Source organism: Entelurus aequoreus, linkage group LG23 (assembly GCF_033978785.1).
Source record: "Entelurus aequoreus isolate RoL-2023_Sb linkage group LG23, RoL_Eaeq_v1.1, whole genome shotgun sequence".
NCBI lineage: Eukaryota > Metazoa > Chordata > Actinopteri > Syngnathiformes > Syngnathidae > Entelurus > Entelurus aequoreus.
The window spans coordinates 40,960,282-40,982,781 of record NC_084753.1 but is presented as its reverse complement, the minus strand read 5'-3'; the positions used below and the strand labels follow the sequence as shown (position 1 = coordinate 40,982,781).

The 22,500-nt window shown below is 31.5% G+C and overlaps 1 protein-coding gene across 1 annotated transcript in view; it reads right to left on the bottom strand.

Annotated features, from left to right (window-relative positions):
• Window positions 1-21,882, bottom strand: part of LOC133640884 (beta-mannosidase-like) — a 23,316-nt gene extending 1,434 nt beyond the window's left edge. Inside the window, exons 1-9 of the mRNA XM_062034566.1 lie at window positions 21,401-21,882; window positions 17,395-17,489; window positions 17,230-17,335; window positions 16,983-17,159; window positions 11,250-11,373; window positions 10,997-11,166; window positions 4,203-4,316; window positions 2,359-2,510; window positions 2,177-2,294 (exon numbers count right to left, since the gene is read on the bottom strand). Of these exons, the coding sequence (XP_061890550.1) occupies window positions 2,177-2,294; window positions 2,359-2,510; window positions 4,203-4,316; window positions 10,997-11,166; window positions 11,250-11,373; window positions 16,983-17,159; window positions 17,230-17,335; window positions 17,395-17,489; window positions 21,401-21,775 (1,431 nt within the window). The 5' untranslated portion in view covers window positions 21,776-21,882. The remainder of the gene's footprint in view (window positions 1-2,176; window positions 2,295-2,358; window positions 2,511-4,202; window positions 4,317-10,996; window positions 11,167-11,249; window positions 11,374-16,982; window positions 17,160-17,229; window positions 17,336-17,394; window positions 17,490-21,400) is intronic.
• Between the last annotated feature and the right edge of the window lie 618 nt (window positions 21,883-22,500).

Sequence of the window (22,500 nt, the reverse complement as noted above, 5' to 3'; positions counted from 1 at the left end):
TGTGCTTACGGACTGTATCCCTTGCAGACTGTATTGATATATATTGATATATAATGTAGGAAGCAGAATATTAATAACAGAAAGAAACAACCCTTTTGTGTGAATGAGTGTAAATGGGGGAGGGAAGTTTTTTGGGTTGGTGCACTAATTGTAAGTGTATCTTGTGTTTTTTATGTGGATTTCATTTAAAAAAAAAAAAAAAAAAAAAAAAAAAAAACGATACTGATAATAAAAAAAACGATACCGATAATTTCCGATATTACATTTTAACGCATTTATCGGCCGATAATATCTGCAGACCGATATTATCGGACATCTCTAGTAGCAATATGTTTCATTGTACTGTCCCTGTCAAATAAACACATAAATAGAATAATAAATACAATTTTGTCCAATTTAATGTGAAAAAAAGTGTTAAAAATCCAACATCAAGCAAGAATGGGAAGGAATTCCACTTCAAAAATGTGTCTCCTCAGTTCCCAAACCTTTACTGAGTGTAGTTAAAAGGAAAGGCCATGTAACACACTGGTAAAAATGCCTTTTTTCGCAATTTGTTGCTGCAATTAAACTCTAATTTCATGATAATTTGGGTTTTGTACTTTGACAGTTACCTATGGGTAGCAATTAGGGATGTCCGATAATGGCTTTTTGCCGATATCCGATATGCCGATATTGTTCAACTCTTTAATTACCGATACCGATATCAACCGATACCGATATCAACCGATATATACAGTCGTGGAATTAACACATTATTATGCCTAATTTGGACAACCAGGTATGGTGAAGATAAGGTACTTTTTTTTAAAAATGAATAAAATAAAATAAGATAAATAAATTAAAAACATTTTCTTGAATAAAAAAGAAAGTACAACAATATAAAAACAGTTACATAGAAACTAGTAATGAATGAAAATTTGTAAAATTAACTGTTAAAGGTTAGTACTATTAGTGGAGCAGCAGCACGCACAATCATGTGTGCTTACGGACTGTATCCCTTGCAGACTGTATTGATATATATTGTAGGAAGCAGAATATTAATAACAGAAAGAAACAACCCTTTTGTGTGAATGAGTGTAAATGGGGGAGGGAGGTTTTTTTGGGTTGGTGCACTAATTGTAAGTGTATCTTGTGTTTATGTGGATTTAATTTAAAAAAAAAACAAAAAAACAAAAAAAAACAAAATAAAAAAAAACGATACTGATAATAAAAAAACCGATACCGATAATTTCCGATATTACATTTTAACGCATTTATCGGACGATAATATCGGCAGACCGATATTATCGGACATCTCTAGTAGCAATATGTTTCATTGTACTGTCCCTGTCAAATAAATACATAAATAAAATAATAAATACAATTTTGTCCAATTTAATGTGAAAAAAAAGTGTTAAAAATCATACATCAAGCAAGAATGGGAAGGAATTCCACTTTAAAAATGTGTCTCCTCAGTTCCCAAATCTTTACTGAGTGTAGTTAAAAGGAAAGGCCATGTAACACACTGGTAAAAATGCCTTTTTTTGCAATGTGTTGCTGCCGTTAAATTCTAATTTCATGATTATTTGGGTTTTGTACTTTGACATTAGTTACCTATGGGTTTCTAATATGTTTCATTGTACTGTCCCTGTCGAATAAATACATAAATAAAATAATAGATACAATTTTGTCCAATTTAATGTGAAAAAAAAGTGTTAAAAATCCAACATTAAGCAAGAATGGGAAGGAATTCCACTTCAAAAATGTGTCTCCTCAGTTCCCAAACCTTTACTGAGTGTAGTTAAAAGGAAAGGCCATGTAACACAGTGGTAAAAATGCCTTTTTTTGCAACGTGTTGCTGCAATTAAACTCTAATTTCATGATTATTTGGGTTTTGTACTTTGACATTAGGTACCTATGGGTTTCTAATATGTTTCATTGTACTGTCCCTGTCAAATAAACACATAAATAGAATAATAAATACAATTTTGTCCAATTTAATGTGAAAAAAAAGTGTTAAAAATCCTAAAAAAAGGGTCATATTCCTACATATTATTATAATATTGACATAACTGCTTCCACCAATTGCAGCGTGTCCTTTAACTATACGCCGCCCTTTAGTACAAAGTAGTGTACTATATTTGTAGACATTGCATTTATAGACCAAGCCGTTCCGTTGGATGGGTAATGTACCTACCATCAGTCCCATCTCGTCACACATGCTGTAGAAGACATCCTGTTCGTAAACTCCGCCCCCCCAGACCCGCAGAGCGTTCATGTTGGCGTCCACGGCCGACTGCAGCAGGTTCTTCAAGCTGGAACAGACGCACGCCGTCAAGTCACGTGTTAAGACAGAGGACCACCTGGCCATGGACTCACGCGTCGGGCGTGACCTGGTCCTGGAAGGCGTGGGCAGGGATCCAGTTGGAGCCTTTGAGGAAAACTGGACGACCGTTGACGCGGAAGTAGAAACTCAGGCCGGGAGAGTCGGCGATGGGCTCCTGAACAAGATCCACTGTGCGGAAATATACCTGAACAAATGGAGGGGAGGACTTTAAATGAGAGATTTTAAGTGCTTGGCTTTGTGCTTGAAAATCCTCAAGAAGAATGAATTTACATTAATTACAACTTGTGTTTACATCCACAGGAACCACATGGGTGAGCCTACTCTATACAGTATTTACAACCTTACTAGTGTTCACTTCACAGCCACAGATGGTTCATCTAGTTATTGACATTATTTACACATTACTATGTCTGTTTCAGTCACTATGTTATTTAGTCACTACAGTAATTGTGTTTACATCCACAGGAACCACATGGGTTAGCCTACTCTATACAGTATTTACAACCTTACTAGTGTTCACTTCACAGCCACAGATGGTACATCTAGTTATTGACATTATTTACACATTAATTTGTTTTAGTCACTATGTTATTTAGTCACTACAATAATTGTGTTCACATCCACAGGAACCACATGGGTTAGCCTACTCTATACAGTATTTACAACCTTACTAGTGTTCACTTCACAGCCACAGATGGTTCATCTAGTTATTGACATTATTTACACATTAAATTTGTTTCAGTCACTACCGGTATGTTATTTAGTCACTACATTAACTACAACATGTGTTTACATCCACAGGAACCACATGGGTTAGCCTACTCTATACAGTATTTACAACCTTACTAGTGTTCACTTCACAGCCACAGATGGTTCATCTACTTATTGACATTATTTACACATCACTATGTCTGTTTCAGTCACTATGTTATTTAGTCACTACATTAATTACAACATGTATTTACATCCACAGGAACCACATGGGTTAGCCTACTCTATACAGTATTTACAACCTTACTAGTGTTCACTTCACAGCCACAGATGGTTCATCTACTTATTGACATTATTTACACATTATTGTGTCTGTTTCAGTCACTATGTTATTTAGTCACTACAGTAATGTGTTTACATCCACAGGAACAACATGGGTTAGCCTACTCTATACAGTATTTACAACCTTCCTAGTGTTCACTTCACAGCCACAGATGGTACATCTAGTTATTGACATTATTTACACATTAATTTGTTTTAGTCACTATGTTATTTAGTTACTACAGTAATTGTGTTCACATCCACAGGAACCACATGGGTTAGCCTACTCTATACAGTATTTACAACCTTACTAGTGTTCACTTCACATCCACAGATGGTTCATCTACTTATTGACATTATTTACACATTACTATGTCTGTTTCAGTCACTATGTTATTTAGTCACTACATTAATTAAAACATGTGTTCACATTCACAGGAACCACATGGGTTAGCCTACTCTATACAGTATTTACAACCTTACTAGTGTTCACTTCACAGCCACAGATGGTTCATCTAGTTATTGACATTATTTACACATTAATTTGTTTCAGTCACTATGTTATTTAGTCACTACATTAATTACAACATGTGTTTACATCCACAGGAACCACATGGGTTAGCCTACTCTATACAGTATTTACAACCTTACTAGTGTTCACTTCACAGCCACAGATGGTTCATCCAGTTATTGACATTATTTACACATGACTTTTGTTTACCGTATGGTCAGGATAAAAAATATAAAGTTCTCAAGGCTCCAGTAGGGGAAGTGAAAAAGTGGTATCTGGACACTCCTAATATGGAGAGTGGTTCCTGGTGTTTTGATATAGACGGCCTCTGACCTTTGACTCTGTGTGCAAGAGCGGCAATCCGTCCTGAGACGACGCAGTGACGAGGAGGCGGTATGACGGTCGCTCGCCGAGTCCGCTGGGCCACCACAGCCTGACTTGACTACTCTGCGGGTGGAAGGAAGGAAGGAAGGAAGGAAGGAAGGAAGGAAGGAAGGAAGGAAGGAAGGAAGGAAGGAAGGAAGGAACAAAACACAATTCATCATCATGGACTTGGGTTGTCTCGATACCAATATTTTAGTACCAAAATGTATTTTGATTAGGGATGTCCGATAATGGCTTTTTGCCGATATCCGATATTGTCCAACTCTTTAATTACCGATACCGATATCAACCGATACCGATATCAACTGATATATGCAGTCGTGGAATTAACACATTATTATGCCTAATTTGGACAACCAGGTATGGTGAAGATAAGGTACTTTTTAAAAAAATTAGTAAAATAAGAAATAAATTAAAAACATTTTCTTGAATAAAAAAGAAAGTACAAAAATATAAAAACAGTTACATAGAAACTAGTAATGAATGAAAATTAGTAAAATTAACTGTTAAAGGTTAGTACTATTAGTGGAGCAGCAGCACGCTCAATCATGTGTGCTTACGGACTGTATCCCTTGCAGACTGTATTGATATATATTGATATATAATGTAGGAAGCAGAATATTAATAACAGAAAGAAATGGGGGAGGGAGGTTTTTTGGGTTGGTGCACTAATTGTAAGTGTATCTTGTGTTTTTTATGTTGATTTAATAAAAAAAAACAAAAACAAAAAAAAACAAAAAACGATACTGATAATAAAAAAAACGATACCGATAATAACAGAAAGAAACAACCCTTTTGTGTGAATGAGTGTAAATGGGGGAGGGAGGTTTTTTGGGTTGGTGCACTAATTGTAAGTGTATATTTTGTTTTTTATGTAGATTTAATAAATTTAAAAAAAAAATTTTTTTTTTTTAAAAAACAAAAAACGATACCGATAATAAAAAAAACGATACCGATAATAACAGAAAGAAACAACCCTTTTGTGTGAATGAGTGTAAATGGGGGGAGGGAGGTTTTTTGGGTTGGTGCACTAATTGTAAGAGTATATTTAGTTTTTTATGTGGATTTAATAAATTTAAAAAAAAACAAAAAATTAAAAAAAACAAAAAAAACAATACCGATTATAAAAAAAATGATACCGATAATAACAGAAAGAAACAACCCTTTTGTGTGAATGAGTGTAAATGGGGGAGGGAGGTTTTCTGGGTTGGTGCACTAATTGTAAGTGTATCTTGTGTTTTTTATGTTGATTTAATAAAAAAAAATAAAATAAAATAAAAAAAAAATAAAAAAAACTATACCGATAATAAAAAAAACGATACCGATAACAGAAAGAAACAACCCTTTTGTGTGAATGAGTGTGAATGGGGGAGGGAGGTTTTTTGGGTTGGTGCACTAATTGTAAGTGTATCTTGTGTTTTTTATGTTGATTTAATAAAAAAAAACAAAAAAAAAAACAAACAAAAAACGATACTGATAATAAAAAAAACGATACCGATAATAACAGAAAGAAACAACCCTTTTGTGTGAATGAGTGTAAATGGGGGAGGGAGGTTTTTTGGGTTGGTGCACTAATTGTAAGTGTATATTTTGTTTTTTATGTAGATTTAATAAATTTAAAAAAAAAAAATTTTTTTTTAAAAAAACAAAAAACGATACCGATAATAAAAAAAACGATACCGATAATAACAGAAAGAAACAACCCTTTTGTGTGAATGAGTGTAAATGGGGGGAGGGAGGTTTTTTGGGTTGGTGCACTAATTGTAAGAGTATATTTTGTTTTTTATGTGGATTTAATAAATTTAAAAAAAAACAAAAAATTAAAAAAAACAAAAAAAACAATACCGATTATAAAAAAAATGATACCGATAATAACAGAAAGAAACAACCCTTTTGTGTGAATGAGTGTAAATGGGGGAGGGAGGTTTTCTGGGTTGGTGCACTAATTGTAAGTGTATCTTGTGTTTTTTATGTTGATTTAATAAAAAAAAATAAAAAAAAATAAAAAAAAAATAAAAAAAACTATACCGATAATAAAAAAAACGATACCGATAACAGAAAGAAACAACCCTTTTGTGTGAATGAGTGTAAATGGGGGAGGGAGGTTTTTTGGGTTGGTGCACTAATTGTAAGTGTATCTTGTGTTTTTTATGTTGATTTAATAAAAAAAAACAAAAACAAAAAAAAACAAAAAACGATACTGATAATAAAAAAAACGATACCGATAATAACAGAAAGAAACAACCCTTTTGTGTGAATGAGTGTAAATGGGGGAGGGAGGTTTTTTGGGTTGGTGCACTAATTGTAAGTGTATATTTTGTTTTTTATGTAGATTTAATAAATTTTAAAAAAAATTTTTTTTTTTTTAACAAAAAAAAAAACAATACCGATAATAAAAAAAACGATACCGATAATAACAGAAAGAAACAACCCTTTTGTGTGAATGAGTGTAAATGGGGGGAGGGAGGTTTTTTGGGTTGGTGCACTAATTGTAAGAGTATATTTTGTTTTTTATGTGGATTTAATAAATTTTAAAAAAAACAAAAAATTAAAAAAAAAAAAAAAAACAATACCGATAATAAAAAAAATGATACCGATAATAACAGAAAGAAACAACCCTTTTGTGTGAATGAGTGTAAATGGGGGAGGGAGGTTTTCTGGGTTGGTGCACTAATTGTAAGTGTATCTTGTGTTTTTTATGTTGATTTAATAAAAAAAAATAAAATAAAATAAAAAAAAAATTAAAAAAACTATACCGATAATAAAAAAAAACGATACCGATAACAGAAAGAAACAACCCTTTTGTGTGAATGAGTGTAAATGGGGGAGGGAGGTTTTTTGGGTTGGTGCACTAATTGTAAGTGTATCTTGTGTTTTTTATGTGGATTTCATTAAAAAAAATAAAAAATAAAAAAAAATAAAAAATAAAAAAAACGATACCGATAATTAAAAAAACGATACCGATAATAACAGAAAGAAACAACCCTTTTGTGTGAATGAGTGTAAATGGGGGAGGGAGGTTTTTTGGGTTGGTGCACTAATTGTAAGTGTATCTTGTGTTTTTTATGTTGATTTAATAAAAAATAAAATAAAAATAAAATTAAAAAAAAAAAAAAACCGATACCGATAATAAAAAAAACGATACCGATAATAACAGAAAGAAACAACCCTTTTGTGTGAATGAGTGTAAATGGGGGAGGGAGGTTTTTTGGGTTGGTGCACTAATTGTAAGTGTATCTTGTGTTTTTTATGTTGATTTAATAAAAAAAAACAAAAACAAAAAAAAACAAAAAACGATACTGATAATAAAAAAAACGATACCGATAATAACAGAAAGAAACAACCCTTTTGTGTGAATGAGTGTAAATGGGGGAGGGAGGTTTTTTGGGTTGGTGCACTAATTGTAAGTGTATATTTTGTTTTTTATGTAGATTTAATAAATTTAAAAAAAAAAATTTTTTTTTTTTAAAAACAAAAAACAATACCGATAATAAAAAAAACGATACCGATAATAACAGAAAGAAACAACCCTTTTGTGTGAATGAGTGTAAATGGGGGGAGGGAGGTTTTTTGGGTTGGTGCACTAATTGTAAGAGTATATTTTGTTTTTTATGTGGATTTAATAAATTAAAAAAAAATATATAATTTAAAAAAAAAAAAAAAACGATACCGATAATAAAAAAAATGATACCGATAATAACAGAAAGAAACAACCCTTTTGTGTGAATGAGTGTAAATGGGGGAGGGAGGTTTTCTGGGTTGGTGCACTAATTGTAAGTGTATCTTGTGTTTTTTATGTTGATTTAATTAAAAAAATTAAATTAAATTATAAAAAAATAAAAAAAACGATACCGATAATAAAAAAAAACGATACCGATAACAGAAAGAAACAACCCTTTTGTGTGAATGAGTGTAAATGGGGGAGGGAGGTTTTTTGGGTTGGTGCACTAATTGTAAGTGTATCTTGTGTTTTTTATGTGGATTTAATTAAAAAAAAATAAAAAATAAAAAAAAATAAAAATAAAAAAAACGATACCGATAATTAAAAAAACGATACCGATAATAACAGAAAGAAACAACCCTTTTGTGTGAATGAGTGTAAATGGGGGAGGGAGGTTTTTTGGGTTGGTGCACTAATTGTAAGTGTATCTTGTGTTTTTTATGTTGATTTAATAAAAAATAAAATAAAAATAAAATAAAAAAAAAAAACAACCCGATACCGATAATAAAAAAAACGATACCGATAATAACAGAAAGAAACAACCCTTTTGTGTGAATGAGTGTAAATGGGGGAGGGAGTTTTTTTGGGTTGGTGCACTAATTGTAAGTGTATCTTGTGTTTTTTATGTTGATTTAATAAAAAAAAAATAAAAATTTTAAATTTAAAAAATTTAAAAAAAACGATACCAATAATAAAAAAAAAATGATACAGATAATAACAGAAAGAAACAACCCTTTTGTGTGAATGAGTGTAAATGGGGGAGGGAGGTTTTTTGGGTTGGTGCACTAATTGTAAGTGTATCTTGTGTTTTTTATGTTGATTTAATAAAAAAAATTAAAAATTAAAAAAAAAACAAAAAACGATACCGATAATAAAAAAAACGATACCGATAACAGAAAGAAACAACCCTTTTGTGTGAATGAGTGTAAATGGGGGAGGGAGGTTTTTTGGGTTGGTGCACTAATTGTAAGTGTATCTTGTGTTTTTTATGTTGATTTAATAAAAAATAAAAAATAAAAAAAATAAAAACCGATACCGATAATAAAAAAAACGATACCGATAATAACAGAAAGAAACAACCCTTTTGTGTGAATGAGTGTAAATGGGCGAGGGAGGTTTTTTGGGTTGGTGCACTAATTGTAAGTGTATCTTGTGTTTTTTATGTGGATTTAATAAAAAAAAACAAAAACAAAAAAAAACAAAAAACGATACTGATAATAAAAAAACGATACCGATAATAACAGAAAGAAACAACCCTTTTGTGTGAATGAGTGTAAATGGGGGAGGGAGGTTTTTTGGGTTGGTGCACTAATTGTAAGTGTATATTTTGTTTTTTATGTAGATTTAATAAATTTTAAAAAAAAAATTTTTTTTTAAAAAAAACAAAAAACAATACCGATAATAAAAAAAACGATACCGATAATAACAGAAAGAAACAACCCTTTTGTGTGAATGAGTGTAAATGGGGGGAGGGAGGTTTTTTGGGTTGGTGCACTAATTGTAAGAGTATATTTTGTTTTTTATGTGGATTTAATAAATTTAAAAAATTTAAAAATAAAAAAATAAAAAATAAAAACGATACCGATAATAAAAAAAATGATACCGATAATAACAGAAAGAAACAACCCTTTTGTGTGAATGAGTGTAAATGGGGTAGGGAGGTTTTCTGGGTTGGTGCACTAATTGTAAGTGTATCTTGTGTTTTTTATGTTGATTTAATTAAAAAAATTAAATAAAATAAAAAAAAAATAAAAAAAACGATACCGATAATAAAAAAAACGATACCGATAACAGAAAGAAACAACCCTTTTGTGTGAATGAGTGTAAATGGGGGAGGGAGGTTTTTTGGGTTGGTGCACTAATTGTAAGTGTATCTTGTGTTTTTTATGTGGATTTAATTTTTAAAAAAAAATAATAAAAAAAAAAAAAAAAAAAAAAAAACGATACCGATAACTAAAAAAACGATACCGATAATAACAGAAAGAAACAACCCTTTTGTGTGAATGAGTGTAAATGGGGGAGGGAGGTTTTTTGGGTTGGTGCACTAATTGTAAGTGTATCTTGTGTTTTTTATGTTGATTTAATAAAAAATAAAATAAAAATAAAATTTAAAAAAAAAAAAAACCCGATACCGATAATAAAAAAACCGATACCGATAATAACAGAAAGAAACAACCCTTTTGTGTGAATGAGTGTAAATGGGGGAGGGAGTTTTTTTGGGTTGGTGCACTAATTGTAAGTGTATCTTGTGTTTTTTATGTTGATTTAATAAAAAAAATTAAAAATTTAAAAAAAAAAAAAAAACGATACCGATAATAAAAAAAACGATACCGATAATAACAGAAAGAAACAACCCTTTTGTGTGAATGAGTGTAAATGGGGGAGGGAGGTTTTTTGGGTTGGTGCACTAATTGTAAGTGTATATTGTGTTTTTTATGTTGATTTAATAAAAAAAATTAAAAATTAAAAAAAACCAAAAAAACGATACCGATAATAAAAAAAACGATACCGATAATAACAGAAAGAAACAACCCTTTTGTGTGAATGAGTGTAAATGGGGGAGGGAGGTTTTTTGGGTTGGTGCACTAATTGTAAGTGTATCTTGTGTTTTTTATGTTGATTTAATAAAAAATAAAAAATAAAAAAAATAAAAACCGATACCGATAATAAAAAAAACGATACCGATAATAACAGAAAGAAACAACCCTTTTGTGTGAATGAGTGTAAATGGGCGAGGGAGGTTTTTTGGGTTGGTGCACTAATTGTAAGTGTATCTTGTGTTTTTTATGTGGATTTAATAAAAAAAAATAAATAAATAAAATACAAAAATAAAATAAAAATAAAAAAACGATACCGATAATAAAAAAACCGATACCGATAATTTCCGATATTACATTTTAATGCATTTTTCGGCCAATAATATCGGCAGGCCGATATTATCGGACATCTCTATTTTGGATGATACCACACATTCAGCAGCTTATGGTGGGTGACGGATGGTCCTTGCTAAACACACACGTACCGTGTTGACGTGCAGTGTGAAGACGTGTCTGGTGGTCCCTGGAAGAAACTGAGAGGCCACCGTCAGCTGCGAGGACAGCTCGGGTACGGCGAGCGTGACGTCGACACGCGCGGGACGCAGCGCCTCCACCAGGAGCTCCACCCGCACGGTCCACTGGGAGAGGCTGGCGTCTGGAACACGTGAGGTGGGTTGTCGTTATCCACCCCGGTATGCTTGAGTGCAGAACAAATGACGGGTGGGGGGCCTGGCGTACTGCGTAGAGGGACAGCTGAAAACCGGACCAGCCGCATGGCGTCGAACGCCTCCAGGCGGACTCCCTTCCACAGCCCCATGGTGGGAAAGGACGGGCCCCAGTCCCAACTGAACGAGCTCTGCTCCTGCAACAAAACATGGCGGCACTTAAAACCTTGTCAAGAACTGAACGGGGTTGTACGGTATACCAGTACTAGTGTAGTATCGCGGTACCAATCAATCAAAAACACTACTATACTCCGTTTGAAAAGGACCGGTTCCCCATGTCACGTGAGGACATTGCTGGTTTTACGAGCAGAGGAGCATGTTGGGCAGCGCACGCACACAGAGTACTTACAAGCAGACACAGTGTGTAGACAGAAAAGGGAGAATGGACGCATTTTGGTGTAAAAAGTAAAGATAAAGGTGAAGTTATACCACTGAAACGCCCTCAGGAAGAGCTGCTTTAAGACATGGCTAGCCAGCTAGCGGCTAACGTCCATCCGCGGTGTTTTGGCTACTTCGAAATCACTAATCCTCGTCTCCATGGCGACGAATAAAGTATGTTTCCTACATGAAGCATTATCACTGGAGGACGAGGAATAGATAAACATGCTTCACTACACACCGTAGGAGGATACAATAGCTCACCGGCGTCACAATGTAAACAAACGCCATGGGTGGATCTACACCTGACATCCACTGTAATGATACCAAGTATAATAGCGTATCGAGTCGATACTACTATGATTACATTTATATTTTTTATCGTCACAAAAACGTTTTTCTTTTTTAAAAAAAAATACATATGTGGCATCATCTACAAATATACAAATAATTGCTATTGTGACATCTAGTGGACACATTTAGAACAGCAGTTTCTTTCATTCAAGAATTTCCACTCATTTTTATACTTCGCAAACTCATCCCGTGTGTCAGAAAAATGTTATGTAAATGATCAAAAAACTTTCCGTTCTCTGGGTTCCCAGTGAACAGACGAAAGCTGTCTTTGTTGCACCAAACCAAAGGCTTGGAAAATTCCGCTGTGTATGATGGGAGGAGACGGGAGGGTTTATCTGTCGTGATCCAAGACTTGCCTAAGCTCGATCCAGGACCAGTCCAAGCCCGAGGCATCTTTTTCTTTTGTGTTAACGTGACCGAAAACAATGGCTGTTTACATACCCCCCCAGTCCTTTAGAAACAGCTGTTGTTATGTAAACAGGGAAAGTCCAAATAAAAGAGGAGACGTGAACCTTTTTTCGTTAGAGCGTGGGTGACACTGCAAGAGGTTACATGTCGACACGTTTCTCCTCAGATTGAGCAAAATTGAATCATGTCTCTGTTTATTTCCTTACTTTTTGTCTCGTTTAATAGATGTCATCAGTGTTTGAACCTGACACCGCGGGCCGGATAAAACCTGAGCTGGACGAAGTGGCTGGGGAGAGGGAAGTCTGGGCTTCCCTGCTTAGGCTGCTGCCCCCGCGACCCGACCTTGGATAAGCGGAAGAAGATGGATGGATGGATGGATACAAGCTCTCATAAATAAAATATACTTAAAATACAAACATAGTTAATTAATTAAATAATAAAATGATACTAACTTGTGAATATATTTAAAACAAATATTACAAGCTCTAATAAATAAAATATACTTAAAATAGAAACACTTAAATAATTAATTAAAATATAAAATACTTACTTATGGATTAATTTAAAAATATCACAAGCTCTAATAAATAAAATATACTTAAAATACAAACAGTCATTAATTGAAATATAAAATAATACTAACTTGTAAACACATTTAAAAAATATTACAAGCTCAAATAAATAAAATATACTTAAAATACAAATAGTTATTTCATTAATTAAAATATAAAATATTACTAACTTATGAATTAATTAAGAAAATATTACAAGCTCTAATAAATAAAATGTATTCAAAATACGAACATAGTTAATTCATTAATTAAAACATAAAATAATACTAACTTGTGAATAAATAAATAAAATATTACAAGCTCTCATAAATAAAATATACTTAAAATACAAACAGTTAATTCATTAATTAAAATATAAAATAATACTAATTTATGAATTAATTTAAAAATATCACAAGCTCTCATAAATAAAATATACTTAAAATACAAACAGTTAATTCATTAATTAAAACATAAAATAATACTAACCTGTGAATAAATTTAAAAAATATTACAAGCTCTAATAAATAAAATATACTTCAAATACAAACAGTTAATTCATTAATTAAAATATAAAATAATACTAACTTGTGAATAAATTAAAAAAATATTACAAGCTCTCATAAATAAAATATACTTAAAATACAAACATAGTTAATTCATGAATTAAATAATAAAATGATACCAACTTGTGAATATATTTTAAAAAATATTACAAGCTCTAATAAATAAAATATACTTAAAATAGAAACAGTTAAATAATTAATTAAAATACAAAATACTTACTTATGGATTAATTTAAAAATATCACAAGCTCTAATAAATAAAATATACTTAAAATACAAACATTCATTAATTAAAATATAAAATAATACTAACTTGTGAACACATTTAAAAAATATTACAAGCTCAAATAAATAAAATATACTTAAAATACAAATAGTTATTTCATTAATTAAAATATAAAATATTACTAACTTATGAATTAATTAAAAAAATATTACAAGCTCTAATAAATAAAAAATATTTAAAATACAAACAGAGTTAATTCATTAATTAAAATATAAAATAATACTAACTTGTGAATAAATTAAAAAAATATTACAAGCTCTCATAAATAAAATATACCTAAAATACAAACAGTTAATTCATTAATTAAAATATAAAATAATACTAACTGATGAATTAATTTTAAAAATATTACAAGATCTAATAAATAAAATGTATTCAAAATACAAACATAGTTCATTAATTAAAACATAAAATAATACTAACCTGTGAATAAATTTAAAAAATATTACAAGCTCTAATAAATAAAATATACTTCAAATACAAACAGTTAATTCATTAATTAAAATATAAAATAATACTAACTTGTGAATAAATTAAAAAAATATTACAAGTTCTCATAAATAAAATATACTTAAAATACAAACATTGTTAATTCATTAATGAAATAATAAAATGATACCAACTTGTGAATATATTTTTAAAAATATTACAAGCTCTAATAAATAAAATATACTTAAAATACAAACAGTTAAATAATTAATTAAAATATAAAGTACTTACTTATGAATTATTTTAAAAATATCACAAGCTCTAATAAATAAAATATACTTAAAATACAAACATTCATTAATTAAAATATAAAATAATACTAACTTGTGAACACATTTAAAAAATATTACAAGCTCTAATAAATAAAATATACTTAAAATACAAATAGTTATTTCATTAATTAAAATATAAAATATTACTAACTTATGAATTAATTAAAAAAATATTACAAGCTCTAATAAATAAAATATACTTAAAATACAAACAGTTAATTCATTAATTAAAATATATAATAATACTAACTGATGAATTAATTTTAAAAATATTACAAGCTTTAATAAATAAAATGTATTCAAAATACAAACATAGTTCATTAATTAAAACATAACATAATACTAACCTGTGAATAAATTTAAAAAATATTACAAGCTCTAATAAATAAAATATACTTCAAATACAAACAGTTAATTCATTAATTAAAATATAAAATAATACTAACTTGTGAATAAATTAAAAAAATATTACAAGCTCTCATAAATAAAATATACTTAAAATACAAACATAGTTAATTCATGAATTAAATAATAAAATGATACCAACTTGTGAATATATTTTTAAAAATATTACAAGCTCTAATAAATAAAATATACTTAAAATAGAAACAGTTAAATAATTAATTAAAATATAAAATACTTACTTATGGATTAATTTAAAAATATCACAAGTTATAATAATTAAAATATACTTAAAATACAAACATTCATTAATTAAAATATAAAATAATACTAACTTGTGAACACATTTAGAAAATATTACAAGCTCAAATAAATAAAATATACTTAAAATACAAATAGTTATTTCATTAATTAAAATATAAAATATTACTAACTTATGAATTAATTGAAAAAATATTACAAGCTCTAATAAATAAAATGTATTCAAAATACGAACATTGTTAATTCATTAATTAAAACATAAAATAATACTAACTTGTGAATAAATTTAAAAAATATTACAAGCTCTCATAAATAAAATATACTTAAAATACAAACAGTTAATTCATTAATTAAAATATAAAATAATACTAATTTATGAATTAATTTAAAAATATCACAAGCTCTCATAAATAAAATATACTTAAAATACAAACAGTAAATTCATTAATTAAAATATAAAATAATACTAACTGATGAATTAATTTTAAAAATATTACAAGATCTACTAAATACAATGTATTCAAAATACAAACATAGTTCATTAATTAAAACATAAAATAATACTAACCTGTGAATAAATTTAAAAAATATTACAAGCTCTAATAAATAAAATATACTTCAAATACAAACAGTTAATTCATTAATTAAAATATAAAATAATACTAACTTGTGAATAAATTAAAAAAATATTACAAGCTCTCATAAATAAAATATACTTAAAATACAAACATAGTTAATTCATTAATGAAATAATAAAATGATACCAACTTGTGAATATATTTTAAAAAATATTACAAGCTCTAATAAATAAAATATACTTAAAATACAAACAATTAAATAATTAATTAAAATATAAAATACTTACTTATGAATTATTTTAAAAATATCACAAGCTCTAATAAATAAAATATACTTAAAATACAAACATTCATCGTCATTGTCAAACATTCATTAATAAAAAATATTAGAAACTTTAAATGTAAAATAATACTAACTTGTGAATAAATTTAAAAAATATTACAAGCTCTAATAAATAAAATATACTTAAAGTACAAACAGTTAATTCATTAATTCAAATATAAAATAATACTAATTTATGAATTAATTTAAAAATATCACAAGCTCTAATAAATAAAATATACTTAAAATACAAACATTCATTAATAAAAAATATTAGAAACTTTAAATGTAAAATAATACTAACTTGTGAATAAATTTAAAAAATATTACAAGCTCTAATAAATAAAATATACTTCAAATACAAACAGTTAATTCATTAATTAAAATATAAAATAATAGTAATTTATGAATTAATTTAAAAATATCACAAGCTCTCATAAATAAAATATACTTAAAATACAAACAAAGTAAATTCATTAATTAAAATATAAAATAATACTAACTTGTGAATAAATAAAAAAAATATTACAAGCTCTAATACATCATAACACGAATAATGTTCATCAGTCAACTCATTGATGTTCATTTTCAATCTATCAAGATGAAAAACTAATATCAAAATCAAATTATAGGACGTTATTTATGTAGTTTGATCATTTTCCTCGACTGGTGCACTAGCATCATGTGCTTTATTTTTTTGTACATATGTAGCATCATCTACAAAGAGTTGCTATTGCGACATCTAGTGGGCACATTTAGAACAGCAGTTTCTTTCATTCAAAAATTTCCGCTCATTTTATTTTATGTGTTAAACTATGGTGGTGACTCACGTATGCTACATTGTTCAAGACCCAGAAGTCGTACGTGAGGCCGACTGACCTTCCTGATGAAGTTGACGTGACACTGGCCCTTCTGGACATCCGGAGGACACTCGGGAGGAACTCTGTAGGCCCAATGAGCCTTTCTCCGCTCGTTCGCGTACAAGACCGGAGACAGGAGGTCCACCCTCAGCACGTTCACGTTCTCCTCCTCCAGCAGCTCTCGCACAGGGAAGACCTTGGCGCGACACACAGATGGACACGTATGAAGCGCCCGCGGCAGAGTTGATGGCGAGACACAGACGCACGTATTGGCGAAACATGTTGTCGGCGTGGCCCACAAGCACGCCGTTGAGCCAGACTGACGCCGCCGTGTCCACGCCGTCCAAGATCAGGAGCACCTTCTGCGCGGACCTGTTTGTGACAGACTCGGACAGTTACGGGTTAAGTGTTCTGGAGAGACCTACTCTGACCTCAGACGGTCGGACACGGCAAACGTGGTCACGTAGGTCCAGTTGTCCAGGGAGATCCACTGGTGGGCCAGATCATTGAACCTGAAATATGGGTCCTGGAAGACACACATGTGGGATTACTCTAGATTCTTCTTCCAGTGTGGACCGTACGCATTCTTGTCTTGGATGGCTGAAGGTTATTCCGAGATTATCCAGCAGTTTATCCTTATTTATTCCAAACATTATTCATAACAAGTAGCCTTACAGCTCTTTTCAAGCAGATTGGTTCTAATGCTGATGTTCACCACTACAGCACCCGAGCTCCAACCCAAGGTCTACTTACCAGGAATTGGACCCCGACTTAAACAAGTTGAAAAACTTATTGGGGTGTTACCATTTAGTGGTCAATTGTACGGAATATGTGCAATCTACTAATAAAAGTTTCAATCAATCAAATTGCATTTCCACGACTAATTCAATGAAAAGGCATTTCCTTATGGAATACTCTTCATATAAATATTACTATTATTTAACTACTATTCCCAGTAAAAAAAAGCATTTAAGAAACATGTAAAGTCACTTTTTAGACCTCAGAGTTAAAGGCCTACTGAAAGCCACTACTAGCGACCACGCAGTCTGATAGTTTATATATCAATGATGAAATCTTAACATTGCAACACATGCCAATACGGCCGGGTTAACTTATAAAGTGACTTTTTAAAATTCCCGGGAAATATCCGGCTGAAACATCGCGGTATGATGACGTATGCGTGTGACGAAGTCCGAGTAACGGAAGTTATGGTACCCCGTAGAATCCTATACAAAAAGCTCTGTTTTCATTTCATAATTCCACAGTATTCTGGACATCTTTTGCAATTTGTTTAATGAACAATGAAGGCTGCAAAGAAGACAGTTGTAGGTGGGATCGGTGTATTAGCAGCGGACTACAGCAACACAACCAGGAGGACTTTGTTGGAGCGCTAGCCGCCGACTTCACCTTGACTTCCTACGTCTCCGGGCCGCCAAACGCATCGGGTGAAGTCCTTCGTCCTTCTGCCGATCGCTGGAACGCAGGTGAGCACGGGTGTTGATGAGCAAATGAGGGCTGGCTGGCGTAGGTGGAGAGCTAATGTTTTTAGCATAGCTCTGTGCAGTCCGGTTGCTAAGTTAGCTTCAATGGCGTCGTTAGCAACAGTATTGTTAACCTTCGCCAGCCTGGAAAGAATTAACCGTGTATTTACATGTCCACGGTTTAATAGTATTGTTGATTTTCTATCTATACTTCCAGTCAGGGGTTTATTTCTTTTGTTTCTATATGCAGTTAAAGCACGATGCTATCACGCTAGCTCGTAGCTAAAGCATTTCGCCGATGTATTGTCGTGGAGATAAAAGGCACTGAATGTCCATTTCGCGTTCTCGACTCTCATTTTCAAGAGGATATAGTATCCCAGGTGGTTTAAAATACAAATCTGTGATCCACAATAGAAAAAGGAGAGAGTGTGGAATCCAATGAGCCAGCTTGTACCTAAGTTACGGTCAGAGCGGAAAAAAGATACGTCCTGCACTGCCTCTCAAGTCCTTCACTGTAACGTTCCTCATCTACAAATCTTTCATCCTCGCTCAAATTAATGGGGTAATTGTCACTTTCTCGGTCCGAATCTCTCTCGCTCCATTGTAAACAACGGGGAATTGTGAGGAATACTAGCTCCTGTGACGTCACGCTACTTCCGCTACAGGCAAGGCTTTTTTTTTTATCAGCGAGCAAAAGTTGCGAACTTTATCGTCGATTTTCTCTACTAAATCCTTTCAGCAAAAATATGGCAATATCGCGAAATGATCAAGTATGACACATAGAATGGATCTGCTATTCCCGTTTAAATAAATAAAAATCATTTCAGTAGGCCTTTAATCTTTCATGTTATCTGTTTGAGAATTGTTTTTTTTTCTCTTTGCCTTTTTCCTTTCTTTTATTGTAACTGGAAGAGCAACAAATAGCTGCCCCCAACGAGTAAAATAAATAGTCAAATAAAATAAAAACTAGAAAAGCCTAATAGCTGGAACTATAGCACACATAAATCTATCAAAAGGCTTTTTTAAAAAGAAGGGTTTTTAAGCCTTTTTTTTAAAAGCATTTACAGTCTGTGGTGCCCTCAGGTGGTCAGGGAGAGCGCTCCACAGACTGGGAGCGGCGGAGCAGAAAGCCCGGTCTCCCATGGTTTGGCGCTTTGTCCTCGGAAGTTGGAGGACAAAGCGTGTACTGTTATATTTTTTTATTATTTTGAAAATAGTTTTTCTTTTCCTTTCTTTTATTGTAACTGGATTTGTGTATCTTCTGTAACTGGATCTGTGTACTGTTATTTTATATTGAAAATTTATTTTTATTTTCCTTTTTCCTTTCTTTTATTTGTAACCGGACTCCCCAAGATTCCCTGAAAGGGACAACCGGTAGAAAATGGATGGATGGATGGATGGATTTGCGTATGTTCTGTAACTGGATCTGTTTACTGTTATTTTATTTAATTTTTGGACAATTTTCTTTCTCTTTTCCTTTCTTTTATTGTAACTGGATTTGCGTATGTTCTGTAACTGGACCTGTGTACTACTACTACTAATAATAATAATAATAGATTTTATTTGTAAAAGCACTTTACATTGAACAAACAATCTCAAAGTGCTACAGTGCATTTAAAAAAGAAAAGAAAGGTAGAACAACAAATAGCTGTCCCCAAAGAGTAAATTCAATAGTAAAATTAAATTAAAAACTAGAACAGCCTGATAGCTGGAACTAGCACACATAAATTTTAATTTTAAAAAATAAAGAAGGGTTTTTAAGCCTTTTTTAAAAGCATTTACAGTCTGTGGTGCCCTCAGGTGGTCAGAAAGCCCGGTCTCCCATGGTTCGGCGCTTTGTCCTCGGAGGTTGGAGGACAAAGCGTGTACTGTTATATTTTTTTATTATTTTGAAAATGTTTTTTTCTTTTCCTTTCTTTTATTGTAACTGGACCTGTGTACTGTTATTTTATTTTATTATTTTTAAAATTTACTTTTTCTTTTCCTTTCTTTTATTTGTAACTGGACCCCCCGCGACCCCGAAAGGGACAAGCGGTAGAAAATGGATGGATGGATTTGTGTATGTTCTGTAACTGGATCTGTGTACTGTTATTTTATTTTATCTTTTGAGAATTTTCTTTCTCTTTTCCTTTTTTCTGTCTTTTATTGTTACTGGATCTGCGTATGTTCTGTAACTGGATCTTTTTTTTAAATTATTATTATTATTTTGAGAATTTACTTTTCCTTTTTCCTTTCTTTTATTGTAACTGGATCTGCATATGTTCTGTAACTGGATCTGTGTACTGTTATTTTATTTTTGGAGAATTTTCTTTTTCCTTTATTTATTTGTAACTGGATTTGTGTTTTTTTGGTGTTTTTTTGGAGAATTTTTTTTTTTTTCCTTTTTCCCTTCTTTTATTGTAACTGGATTTGCGTATGTTCTGTAACTTGATCTGTGTATTGTTTTTTTTATTATTATTATTTTGAGAATTTACTTTTTATTTTCCTTTTTCCTTTCTTGTATTTGTAACTGGATCTGTGTATTGTTGTTTTTTTTGTATCGTTATTTTGAGAATTTACTTTTTTCTTTCTTTTATTTGTAACTGGATCTGTGTATTGTTTATTTTGTATAATTATTTTGAGAATTTACTTTTTCCTTTATTTTATTTGTAAATGGATTTGTGTATGTTTTGTAACTGGAACTGTGTATTGGTGTTTTTTTTATTATTATTTTGAGAATTTACTTTTTCTTTTTCCTTTCTTTTATTTGTAACTGAATCTGCGTATGTTCTTTAACTGGATCTGTATACTGTTATTTTATTTTATTTTTTGAGAATTTACGTATGTTCTGTAACTGGATGTGTGTATTATTATTTTACTTAGAACTTCTGAAAAGGAGCCCATGATCCTCAATAAATAATAAACAATAATGTCATTATTACAATTGGTGGTATTAAATACTATTATTATTGGTCACCTGGATGAATCCCTGCTGGGTCAAGGCGGAGTGGACGCAGCCTGGTACCCGCGCAGGGAGCGCCAAGGAGCGGTTGGAGTTCCACAGGCGCCATCGGCCGTCCAGACTTTGGCGAAAAGGTTCGCTCCAAACGTCGCAAATGGTCGCCAAGGATACTAGGAGACATATAAACATGCGTGGAATCATCTTGGACCGACGGAAGTAACCTTCATGGTCGGCTAACTTAGACGCTCGCTCGTCGGCGGGGTTACTTCCTGGCTGGTCACGTGACCGGTAGTCAGCTGACCCTGAGAACGATCGAAGCGGAAGATTGAAACTGTCGTAATTTGAGGGAAACTGTCGTACACGTAGACATCTTCTAAGGGTACGCCGCATGGAGCGCTACTGCTTACTGGCGCAGGCGAGACGCGGGGCCGCCATCTTGGAGTGGTGATCCGCTCCACTCAGTGCAATTCATTTGGCAGGAGCAATGAACTGTCAGCGCATTTAATTCATCTTACCTCACTGAATACCACTGATTTTCACGCGCTTTTTTGTCATACGTGATAAAGGACACATGTTTTATTATTCATAGTTTGCTTAACAGTAATAGAATATTCTTATAAGCTAAACAGACGTCCCAGATCAAAACTGGGAATATAATAAAAAAAAGGGTCAGCTATTTTTTAGTTGAAGAAACAATATGATGAGGTTATATATACATGCTACATAAACAATGTATGAATACATTAGATATCTATAGACTGTATCTCTGTTGCTGCAGCAGCAGAGAGTTTATTCTGTCTTGACACTTTGTATTGATATTTTGTATTACATTCTTCCCTTAAATGATCATGTTTACAGTCATTGTTTTATATGTATTTTTATGTATGTCGCTTTGGATAAAAGCGTCTGCCAAATACTTCAACATAAACATATATAAACACCTGAAAGTTTTTATATCAGCTAAAACCACCAATCTGTTTCACTGGATTCAGAATAAAACCAAATTCTGTCTTACCCAACAATGTTTTAAAAGGTTTAGTCAACAAATAAATAAACAAATAAGTGTTTGTTGCTATAAATTATAAAAACATTCTATTTTATTATGTTTTATTTAT